General features: G+C 35.2%; 1 protein-coding gene across 1 annotated transcript in view; it reads left to right on the forward strand.

The window, feature by feature from the left end:
* Positions 1–13,289, forward strand: part of LOC113236464 — a 35,797-nt gene that overhangs the window by 14,510 nt on the left and 7,998 nt on the right. Inside the window, exon 3 of the mRNA XM_026472543.1 lies at positions 7,139–7,225. Within this exon, the coding sequence (XP_026328328.1) occupies positions 7,159–7,225 (67 nt within the window). The 5' untranslated portion in view covers positions 7,139–7,158. The remainder of the gene's footprint in view (positions 1–7,138; positions 7,226–13,289) is intronic.

The raw sequence follows: 13,289 nt of genomic DNA on the forward strand, positions 1-13,289 counted from the left end.
TAAGGTACTTTATTAATAACGTTTGTCACTATAGTGGCAAAAATAGGATGGTTTGCATTAATATTAGACATAACTGACATGACTGTGCCATCTCAGTCAACCGTGACCATGGGACCTGTAAATGGCCCGAAGCGTCGGTTTGTTTGAAAAAACAAATATACTTGATTTAAATCCGGAAAAATAGTTTCATTTCCTATGTATAACAATCGCGAAAACCTAAGAACTCGAATTTTCTTTATTATCATTCTTAACTTTGGTTCACGTTCGGTGCCAATATTACAAGAACTCCGTCAATGTTAAAGCCAATTATTTAGATTGCGTATCAAATTACTTGTATACATGCTTACAAGCCATATTTGGAGGCAAAATGGACATATACCTCTATTGGATGCTATTAGTAATTAAATTATATAAGGCTCAATAAGCGAAAAACCAAAACCGTAAGCGAAAAACCATAACCGCATTAGTTTGAGTTCACCTCTACACACTACTTAATGACTTACCATAACTTATATAACATAGGAGGAGGCGCTAAATAACTGTCATTTGTGTTTGTTGAAGCCTCCAGTGACCAGAGAATAAGCTTAGCCATCCAAAGGGGAAATGTCGCCAGCTTCATGGGCATAACACTCCAGGCGCGGCCTTGGATAAAAATTTCCTTAACTAGAGATGTTAAGGCTGAAAATATAATTTATTTTTCTTCTGTATTAAGCATGTTGTGCAACATAAAATTTTTTAAATTGTTCTTACCATGATCAATATGAACTAACTACAAAAGTTACAAGTAACCTAGAGAGCTATGGAATGGGCCGTACTGGATATCTCTCTCCTAGCTCGGTTCAGGGACACAGAGATCCGGAGAAGAACGTCTTAAATATCGATATATTATATTAAGATTCGATAATCTTCTTATTCGTCTAGAACGATTCTTATCGACACAGCCAAGATGTTAGCCAGCAGTAAGTGGGAATGGGCTGGTCATATATACTGAAGACAAGACTACAGATGGGATAGGACGCTGCTTGAATGGAAATTCAAAGAACGGTACGGAAGCGTAAGTAGGCAACCGATACACTGGACTGACGACTTTATCAAAGTGGCGGGAAAAAATTGGATGAGGGTGGCACCAAACCGCAAGGAATGACGTGCATTGGAAGAGACTTAAACTCAGCATTGGATGAATAGAGGTGGAAAAAGAAGAAGAAGAACTGCAGACGTATCTATAATGTTACCTATAGATAGCCAGCAAAGCAAGACTGAGTACATATTCTAGTTACTTTCGTAAACGTAAATAAGTGTTACCTGGTACCGTTAAGAGTACTTACCTGCAAACTAAATCGGCTTTGTTTCGAAATTGGATTGGGTTCATCGTGACTCAGCAATTAAATGGTTTTATATACATTTATCAGCCTATGCCCTCTTATTCTTCTCACTACGCACTCCAAGCCTTTCTAAGAACACTCTCAATTTGATCTGAGAATGTTATGTGCTAAAAATAATTGAATATCAATTCAATAAAAATTTAATTAATACAGTGAATAGCGACATCTTTCGCCAGGACTGGTAGCTGTAAAGTTACTAACTGGGTGATAAATCTGTCATAGATTTCTCATAGATGGCTCTACGACTAAAAAGTCGTTGAAAGACCAAGTACAAAGACACGACGCAAGCACATAGAAAAATTCGTAAGGTTCGTTGGTTCGTTCCGTGGCTTAGTTGGTATAGCGTCTGGCACGGTATGCAAGAAGACGTCCGTTCGAATCCGACCGGATCGAAGGAATTTTTTCTGAGTGTTTTTTCTGAGTGTTAGATCTTTGTATTAATAATTATAACAAACTAGTGGAGTAATTTCACAAAAAATAATTGAATATCAATTCAATAAAAATTTAATGAATAAGGAGTTCTTGGGTTTTCGCGATTGTTACACATAGGAAATGAAACTATTTTTTCGTATTTAAATCGATGACTTTACCACCTCTGTCAACCGTGACCATGGGACCTGTAAAGGGCCCGAAATGTTGGTTTGATTAAAAAAGCAAATATACGCGATTTAAATTGGGAAAAATTGTTTAATTTCCTAAGTAATTAATAAGGTAAATAAGTACAAACGTACATCTGACCCTATCAATAGTGTTTTTGAACTATTAATGTTTTTAAAACTAGGTAATACTGGAGTTAGCACAATAGAACAATGGTGCATACTGACCTGATATAAAAAAAACAAACTGTTAGAAGTTGAGACAATCATTCATTACTGATAGCAACTTTGCCCCGGTTGACGAGTTAAGTTGCCGGAACAATATGCAGTTTTATTTTGCTATGAACCGGTGAACTGTAAAAACTAGGCTAAATTGCAGTGCAACAAGTTTCAGGCCACTGGATTTAACCAATACCTAAGCAATTTGTTTGAGTAAGCATTAATTACATTGTCCTAGAACATTTTACTCTTAAAAACTCTACCCCATTTTCATATCTTTTCCAAAGCTTACCAACTCACACTTAGCTTACGTAATGTTTCTGCCGTCAAGCAGCAATGTAAGCATTACTGCGTTCCGGTTTTGAAGGGTAAGGATGCTTGTGAAATTACAGGCACATGTGGGACTTGTCAACTTATGCCTCTGGGTGACAGGCGCAGTGGCAGTGCCCCTCAGATCTTTACGATTTATTCTGCAACTATCACCGAAATGCGTGTCGTTATATGTTCGTCCCGTCACTTGACATCATAAAAATCGCTTATTTTTAATTTTAATGATTTAATGATACGATATGTTTTAAATATTAACATTTATTTGTAGACCATAAGTACCACTACTTATAGATGTGTTATTGTGGCCTTAAATAAAGCGACCTCGAGCGAGTTCGTCCACGCCTTTCGCTAAAATTACCCTATTGCAATGGCTGCACCTTGCACTCGATATTGTGTATATTATAGCGTATACATAACATACATATGTATAACTTGTATAAAAACTACTTATAAGAGAAAATTCTTATGAATAAACTTATAAAAAAAATGCTAAGGTACAGTATTTTCTAAAGTCATTCACTTTCAGCTTCCACATTTATGTGACGAAGGATTGAGAAGTCGAATTCCCTGTCTGCAGACGTATCCCCGAACGCCATAACTTGAGACTTTTCAAGGCGAGAGAGAATAGGCATTATTTAGGTGTGCATGCTACATCGTCGACTTCGTCGTCACTTTTCATCAGGTGAGATGGACGTCAAGTGCGCACTTGTTTTTTTTATGAAAAAACTCTAATTTTAATAGAATTCGAGCATTGACTTACAAATAAATTCGAGTTAATGTTTGACGCTTACATTGTAAACCTATTTTCTTTAATTATAGATAGGCATTAATTTAGAAGGTCAATTAATAGCTGTTTGACATTATTTATTTCTTGTTCTAATAAATGGGAAATACGTAATTTTCTCAGATTTTCGTTATAAAGTAACAAATCATAATTACTATTCTAACCATATTTAACGCACAGTAAACACGGCACTTAAAAACTAGCATGTTACTATACAACTTAAGGACAAAATTTTACAGCCACAAGCTACAAGCTATAAAGGCTTATTCAAAACGTTTGTAGAAAACTCGTTATATTTTCATACTATAAGCTAGTATAGCTAGTATTATAGTATAGTATTGTATTATCTGTGCTATAAGTAATAAATAAATAGTAAATAAGTATTAATAAGTTTCTTGTGTAATGCTATGTATACCTACTATACAAATGTTAAACACCTCTCTCGAGTGTCGGAAACACGACACTACCTATAAATATTTTTAAATAGGTGCAAACGTTTATTTAAATCGATCTTTTTTGTTAACACAAACGCATAAGGACGAGCAAAAATTGCTACAATGTGATTTAAAACACATTAATATTTCATTTAGTTTGGTTCTATTGTAACTTCACGAGGCATGATTATTATGCCAATCAAGTCAATGCAATCATGCATAAACTACACTTTATTACACCTAGTATATAAGTACTAACACCGCTCTTGTTAATATATAAGAAAACCCCCATGGATTCATATCTAAAAATCGATTATCGTGTGATCGCTTTAATACAATCATATTACCAACTTCACATTAGACACAGCCCGTGATACAATAAAGATTGTTAACATTCATAGAACATAGCCGGTGTCTACTGATAAGTACCCACTTACAGCAACGAAGTCTTGTTTCACAACGCATTATTGCCGCTATACCAGGGCGTCAGCAACTGGATTATTAACCAGGAAATTAGCGCTTAATATACTTTATAATAGACCGATTGTTTTCAATGCAAAAACTAAGTCGTCTGTGACAAAGAACAAAGGGGTAACGGTGCGAATACAGGCGAGTAAGTACATTAGGTTTCCTCAAATCACAAGTAAAATCCTAGAACACACTCACAAGAATTCTGTAAGTTTTCCGACACAAATTATTATACAGTTACACTATAACAAAAGCTTAACTTTTTATTTCGATTTTTAAATATTTTTATGCATTAGGCAAGTTTATACATCATTTCCATTTACGCCAAACTTAATAGTATTCCGACAAATTTTTTTTTATTACAAGTTTATGAACTGAAGGAAACAGTAAATGTACGAACATAATTAAATGTTGTGTTTTAAAGTGTTTTTTTATGATATCAAGTGACGGGACGAACAAATCGTGCGCCTGGTGGTAAGCGATACGCCCGTCCATTTATAAAAGCAATTATAAAAGAATTTAAGGAAGTCGAATTTATTTATATTGATTTTAAAACGAGAGGTCCTGCGAAATCGTATCTACTTCTTTGTACCTTAAAAGTTATTATACAGTGCGTTTCTTTGGTTACGGGATAAACAAGAGGCGATTGTACTTATGAAAATTAATAACTTTTACCATGGGGACCCCTCTTAATAAGCGGCAAAATTGTCACGCCTACATAACCAAAATAAATTTATAATATTACATTTTTACGCGTCATTACTTTAAGTAATTTTCCGTATAGATGTCACATGTTAAAGAGGCCATACGACATGTTTGCTTTAACAAATAATGTTTTGATTTTACTGACTTTGCCAATTTTACTTAGATGAAATCTCGATGTCACCTACTGGTACCAGTATCACCTGCTCCAAGCTTTCCAATTCTATTTGAACTTTCTCTATTGTTATAATATTACCTTTTGGTAAAATACATGTACAAATTGTACAAGTAGTACAAAGAATATTTATAAGGTTTTATTTCTTGTCTTGTATACTATGAACGTGTCTATTCTGACAAACAATTTATATGTGAGTAGGCATTTAAGTGCATGATCTTGGTATATGTTCCAACACGATGCGATTAATTAAATGCGGACGTGTGCGCACGTGCCTGCATGTAGGTGACACCAAAGTAGTATTCTATAACTTTTGCATACATCATACGCAGGTATTTAAATTTATTACCTTTCTATATGTCCAAATTCATACAAAACACTGGTGAGCCCGAGTTTGGCAAGGGAGACATGCTTTCTCACTAATTTTTGACCAAAAAACAAAAGCGTTCGTGTCGACGTATGCGTTTTCGCATGGCATACTTTTTTTATTATAACAAATAAGGGGACGAACAAGTCAAGTGCCTGGTCTTAAGCGACACGCCTGTCCATAGCAGTTGCAGTGTCACTCAGAGCTTTAAATCGTAAAGATCTGAGGGACACCGCCATTGCGCCTGCCACTCTGAGACATAAGTTGAAAAGTCCCATGTGCCTGTAATTTCACCACCACCCTTACTTTTCAAGCGGAACGTAGTAATGCTCACATTACTACTTGGCGGCAGACATAGGTAAAGTGGCAGTACTTCCCTGGACGAACTCATTCGCAAGGAGCTCTACTGCTACTAAAACAGACATTTTACGCTTGTATAAGGCAATTGAATTGAATATTGACTTCAAAAACATACTTACGCACTTATTTGTAGCTATAAAGCCCTTTTGAATTTGCTCTCGACTAGGTACAGACCTACACAAGCTTAACTCATACCGACACTCGGTTGTCCCTAAATTTGTAAATGGTAATGGCTAATATATTTATAATTAACATTAAAAAACCTCCAATTTGTCTGTAATGTAAAACGAACCCCTAAATTGATTTATCCCATTTTCATCGTATATTTAAAAAATTAATTTAATTCTGTGTGATTACGATTGATAACGCCATGCGCCAGGGACAAAACTTAAAACTTGAATCGTGAATTCTTGAAGACTGGAAGTACACATTATTTGATCATGCATGAAAGATAGTTATTTCATGCATAATGAAATAACGTGATTAATAAAAAATAATAATAGTAACAATCTTGTTACATCTACATCTGTAGATAACTTGTTTTTTATTATTAGTAAGTAATAAAAAACTAATTGTCAACATTTGTTTTTTTTTATTAAGTATAAAAGTGTTGTAACGAAGTATACACAGGGACACCGAATAAACGTAAAGTTTTCATAAAGTTTGTTTTATTTTAAAATATAAGTGCGCATCTCCTAATGGAAAGTGACGATGAAGTCGACGATGTAGCATGCACACCTGAATAATGCCAATGCACTCTCGCTATGAGGAGGCAGGAAATTGCCATTCGCATATTAAAATAATAAACGTCGAAACTAGAATCGCACTCTCAACTCAGATATCAATTATCAAATAAGCTTGAAATCAAATACCATTTTGTTCTTTTTCAATATTTTTCAAACATTGATAGTCCCAAAATAATGTGTACACAATGTAGGGATTAAAAGAATATAATATATTCACTACATTGACCTAGTGAAGTTGCTGATTAAAGAAGAAAATAACAGAGTGTAGAACTGTGTTTAAAATGTCATATTTTATAGAGCTTTGCAAAAACTACGTAGACTGTTGACAGATCTTGATTCGTTTTCGCTAAAAAGGGTACAGTCAAGAGCACGTCAAGCTTGACATTTTGTATTTTGAATCGTTCTTATCGTAAGCGGCATAGAGCTGGATTGAAATCTTAAGTGTCAAGCTTGACGTGCTCTTGACCCTGTACCTATATATATGTTACAATAAATTGTGCTTATTTTTATATGTAGGAGATTTTGTTATATTTAAGATGCAATGGCAATGCAGTGATAAGGTTGTCTGGTTGCAGGTCGTGAATGGGCCGCATGGATGGCAGCGCACGCCTGGCGCTCGCTCGCCCTGCTACTCGCGGTCACCACTCTTGTTATAGCTAAATGTAAGTATATTCTTATCTCAAACCTCAAATAATCTTTATTGCATAGGTAAGCAGATTACTTACGCTTGAAAACGTCATATTAATTAAACTCTATTGCTCATTCATTCGTAAGGCAGATTCCCCTGAGAAAAACGAAGCAGAAACTCTCTCATTTACAATATTTATTTCAAACATCGTCACTACTACGGATTTTTGTGATACAATTACGCAGAAGCTGTATTAACCTTTAGTATAAAGTTTTTGTTTCACTATAGTTTCAAGTGTCGTGGATGGCTAATTTTGAATATCAACTGGAATCTTATTATCAGAAGCGTCATTGCCGTTTAGCTGAATTTATGAAGACAACGTCAAAAGCAGCCAGTTTATTTTTTCCTTGTATTACTTTAAAGTATTTTTTATAAAAAAATACTATGGTTCTTAACATAAATTACATTTTTATAAATGTAATGTGACATCATTAATTTGCTCATCGAATATGTTCGGACGGGATCTATCCTTGGTGCGGTTGCTTGCACAGTTTGATTTGACAAAACATTACATTATAATGATGACTTCAGAAGTCATACCGTGGTAAGAAACCTGATATTAGTGATAATCATTTAGTGAATAACCACGAAAGTCTTAAAATCTATATTACATTATAATGTTGGATGGTTTCACTCAGTTTTGGCTGAGCCAACATGTGGAGCCTGGAAGATGTTGTGTAGGTACATATGTTTGGTTAGGTTCATAGTACTGACATGTGTAATAATGATAAAAATTAATAAATGGTTAAAAAAGTAATAATATTCTTATCAATTTAAATGACTTCACATATTTATGTAAGTACCTTGTCTTATCGTTTTCAACCACGAATTTTTTTTTATTAGTAGGTAAACCTGTCAACAAACAAACGGTATATGTGTATTTTTTCATATAACTTGTACAATTTCTCATTTTTGTAACATATTATGAAAGATAAAATTACTTGAATTAAAAAATAAATCAATTAAAGTTAGTACAGACCACAATAGAAGTCAGTATATAGTTAGAGCTTTTGTACCTAAATTGTAAAAAACTAACTGTATGAACAGAAATAGCGGACGATTTGTGCATTTCAGTGGTTACCTAGATTTAAAATGAATGGTCGTGGTGGGTTATATTTTTATATGATTATGATTGAATGGCACAGTGACAGGTAACGGTAATCGGAGATGAAAACGGGTTTGTAAAATAAGGGAGGACAGCTGGTAGGAACTAGTGGAATAGGCCAAGTAAGTGTGATAATTAAGCAGCATGGGTAAAATCTTGAAAATAAAACTTAAAAATTTAAAAATAAATTGTAAACGAGGTTAAATTAAAAATAAAGTATAAACGATTGAGGTTTTGTTTGATATTTTGAGAATGGCCGTGTAAACTAGGTTTCATGTAGTAAACTATTTATATGATATTATTAACATTGTAACTTAATTAAGTCCAATTATCTATTTTTGAGATAGAAAATGCTATTATTAATGTCAGTTCTGCCTCCTAAGCTTACTTTTTACAATACCAAGTGAGAAGACGTGCGTTTGATGGTAAGAGGCACGCCTGCCCATAGCAGCTGCAGTGGTATTCAAAACATTAAATCGCAAAGATATGAGGGGCACTGCCACTGTGTCCGTCAGCATAAGACATAAGTTGATAAGTCCCATGTTCCTATACTTTCACCAGCACCTTTACCCTTCAAAACCGTAAAGCAGTACCTGATGCACGGAATAGTTACTACTTGGCGGCGGAAATAGGTAAAGTGGCAGCAGTTTCCTGGGCGAATCTTTCACAAGGAGCTCTACTGCTACTCTGAAACTAACAATCATTGTAATAGAATTCTCCAAAAAATTAGGGTTGTAGACTTGTTTTTTCTGATACCGAGTAAAAGTAAATAAATCCATTTTGAAAAAAAGTGTCAGTTGTGCCCTTTTTCGTTCCGAAGACAGTGTAGTGGATTAGCACCTAACCTGACCTAATAAACCTCATTTGGTCGATACATTTTTAGTGGTACGTTACCGCGTATGCATGGATGTGAAGTTCGTGATCATGTATGTTTGTATTGTAAGAATAATCACCGCAACGTACAATATCGCGGTCATATTATTTGTATTAGTGACCTTTCGGCATGTACGATTATGTAATAAAGTCTGTTTGGTTATATGTATGAACATACTATTATTTGTCAACTGTTAAGTTGTAATAATGTGATCTGGATAACTAGCCACTTGTTGTTGACTGTATCTATTCGTATAACAGAAAAGTCCACGAACCGTGATTAAATACTGTATCTAGTACTCAGGTAACTGCACGCTAAACTCAAATCTACAGGCATACTTTTAATGAAGTAAATATACGTAAAAAGGAAAACCCACTCATAACAGAGCAACTAAACCGTAAAGAAACCTACTAAAATGCAATTTTCACTTCTGAAATCGTTACCCCATCGTTGGAGATAAAATCGTAAAATAACTTTTCTCCGAACCATATGACTATAGAAGGCACGATGGCCATAAACCAATTGAACCATAAAGTAGGTAAGTTTCCCACCATTCGACGCGGTGGGAGTGGCCTGCTTTCGTCCACAGTGGCACGCCGTGGTAGCAACATACTGCCCTACAGAGCTACACTGCTTGACACAAACGGGACACAAAAAACGGATTCACGCCCGGAGATGGCGGTGTGTGGTTCGTGATGGGGAAATGTTTCATACGAGGGCTTCTGTTTGATTGAAAGGTAGTTTTTAGAGATCCATAGTTAAGGACTAGGACACTTATATTTTCGTGATTGTCTGTTTGTCCGGCTGTAGGTATGTATGCTAGAGCTCTTTCACTTGTTCGTTTATGCATTTATTGCCATGAAATTAGGTGTGAAGACACATATTGATAACCCAAAAACCGAAATAAAAATATCGATGGATCGGCTATTCTCACATTCGGTGTTCTCAACCTAATTACCGTAGATGTTGATCTTTCTCGCTTAATATACCCAATAACATTAAGATATGAACAACTTTAAGCTTAACTATCAAAGTGTCTAAATGGCATTAGATTAGACAAAGTAGTTTTCGAGTTATTAAGAAACAAATATTTTACATTGCAATAAAATTATGAATTGCTGTTACTACGTAACTGCTAGCTGGTGATAACGAAACACGATTTTATAAATTATTTTGGATCTGTTATCCTTAAATTTGATCTGAATAGCCTTAAACGTAAATAAGAAATTTTTTTTTATTAAACATGCCCTGAAAAAGTGGTGTTCGGTTATAGTAATAAACGTCATTTTTTCCGTGTAGTTCTATGTGGTTTGCAAAATTACTTAATTAAATAGTCTCGCGGGCATAGTTCTTCATTTATTTTAGAATTTTTGTTTTTTTTTTTGAATTTATTTTAGAGTTTCTTACCACAATGAGGAATGTACCCTTTGTTGATAAATGAAAATTATAAAGGATCCCGTGTGAAACGTAATTACATACTACCACTTGAAATTTGGCGCCAAAACGAATATTTGAAAATCAACATTAAAGCACAAAGTGCAAACAGGTTTTTTGAAAACGAAAAAGCGACTTTAATGCAATGTTACCAACTCATGGCTAAGTAGGTAAACTAAGAAATATTGCCAAATCAGAAGGAACTTTTCAAAAGTTCTCTGCCTCCGATTGATTGATGAGTAAGAAGCACGCGTGCTACTTTAAACAACCGCATATACAATGAAAAGAAAATATTTTTTTGTGGTACTAAACCACAATCGTATTGCTCGTCATTTAATGGCGCAATTGTAGGAGTTAAGGCCCGAAACCTCGTAACACTATCAGCATTATCATTAAAATAAAAACAACTTTTAGAAAATCACACAATACTTTAAATAACTTTTATGATTGATAAACAACTGATACAGATTTGTGTGCAAAATCAATAAAAGTCCAAAATTTTGGAAAGTCATGGTGCATAAATTATTTACTTTAATTAATGATAGAAATGCCTTATAAAGGTTTCATAATCATTAAACATTACGCTGTTTCATGAAGAAACATAAGATTTTCACTTTCTGAAACACGGGGTCAACTTGCACTTTCTTCAAAATTGAAAAACAAAATTATAAGCAATTTTTCGACAGTTAAATTTTATTGTACTCGTATCGCAAGTAACGTAGGTAAAAATATAACCAAATGTTGAGAAAAAACTATTTTACTTACCTAATTTAGTTACACACTCAATTAAATAAGTATATACCTACACAGGGATATCGATATTCTGCCTTGTGATTTGTATACATTCTACAGGTTTTTTTTTATGATACTACGTGATGGGAAGTCGTGCGCCTGATGTTAAACGACATGTCTGTCCATAAGTTGCAGAGCCACTTAGAGCTTTTAAATCGCAAAGAACTGAGGTGCACTGCGTCTCCGCCCGTCACCCTGAGACATAAGTAAAAAGTCCCATGTGCCAAGTTAGTGAAATTAGAGTCACCAAAAAAAAAAGGTGATAGTGACATCGTGTAAGTAAAGTACACTACACTGAGTAGTGTAATCTATTCAAAAAAACTGTTTATAATTCTTTGAACACAATTCGTTTGACATAATTAAAACAAAACAAAGTTAAAAAGATTCTATTCTATCTTTCCATTTTCTTGTTTTCCAATAGGTATTCTATTTTTTTACCAACATTTCAAAACGGGAATAAACGCGCAGTTAAACAATTTATTTTTTTAATTTAAATAAATGAAACCTCTTTCGAGGTTTATAATATGTAAATAAAAGACCCGTTTTTACGTCTTCGTTTAGTAGGTAGACATAAGTTAGCGACCTATTATGTTGGTCAATATTGGTATAATGCTTTGTAAATTTGCTTGAAATCGAAAAGTATAGTACCTATATTACACTATATCACGAGGTTAGAACGGGTAAAAATTTAATATTTTAATGTTGTACGTAATTACCGGTTTCTCCTTCAAAACATCGTGATAGAGACACTGCATAAACTTTGCTCAAGCAAAATTACCTGTTTCACAAGACTCTTCCACCAAATTAAGTGTATTAAAGAACTATATAAATTAAAGGACCATCATTATTTATTTATTATATTATCATATAATAAAGCAGCTTTCTCCACGATGGTCTCAAGACAAGGTCGACCCCATTCGCACGGGAGAACAAACTTTTCAATGCATTTTATCGTTCACTGTACTGTAGGTTAGCATATACGATTAAAGTAAACAATGATAGAAATTACTGTCACGAGTCAAACTAAATGGCTTTGCTCTGCTGAGCAATGCGTTAGGTGCGTTTGCTTGTGTAACAAAAAGACAGAGGTGTCAAGGTACACATGCACTGTACTTCTATTACAATTATTATATTTTCGCGATTGTTATCCATTGGAAATGAAACCATTTTTTTTTTCGGATCTATATGGTGTACAGGCCGTCAGACAGACAGTCAGTCGTGACCATGGGATATGTAAAGGGCCGGAAATGTAGGTTTGTTTGAAAAAAAAAACAAAAAAGAAAAAAATTATAATTATATCGGATCTAAATCGTGTAGGTATACACGATTTAGATCCGATATAATTATAATTTTTTTATTAAAAAAAACCGACCTCAAAACCGACCGACCGCGCAGCGCAGCACCTCCCTGAGAAGGGAGACGATGTAAGGCTCGCCGTACACCAGACGAGCCTTCCAGCACGGGCCCCTCCATGCTGGGCAACGAACTCCTCCGAGTCCGCTACCCAGGAGCCATGGGGACTAGGATCACATCCCCTCAACTGTGAAGTTCAGTGCAGTGAATGCTCCCCCCGCCCCGCGGCGGATACACGCACATCCGCGTGGACTTTCCTAAGAGACTCCTTTGGAGCATCAATCGCCGAAATGCAGCCGCGGAGGACGAGCCGAGCGGCAACAACATAGCGACACGTCTCTTCCCCCGCGGCCCTACACTACTTCATCTGTGCTTTAAAGCAGTCCAACTCCGCCAGAGTCGCGGAGTCCCCCGCGACCCTCCTCCCCGCGCGCATTCGCGCGGTGTAACGTCCTCCTTCTCGGGCCAGTCTAGCTCCAT

Source organism: Hyposmocoma kahamanoa, unplaced genomic scaffold (genome assembly GCF_003589595.1).
Source record: "Hyposmocoma kahamanoa isolate Upper Pololo Valley unplaced genomic scaffold, ASM358959v1 92, whole genome shotgun sequence".
NCBI lineage: Eukaryota > Metazoa > Arthropoda > Insecta > Lepidoptera > Cosmopterigidae > Hyposmocoma > Hyposmocoma kahamanoa.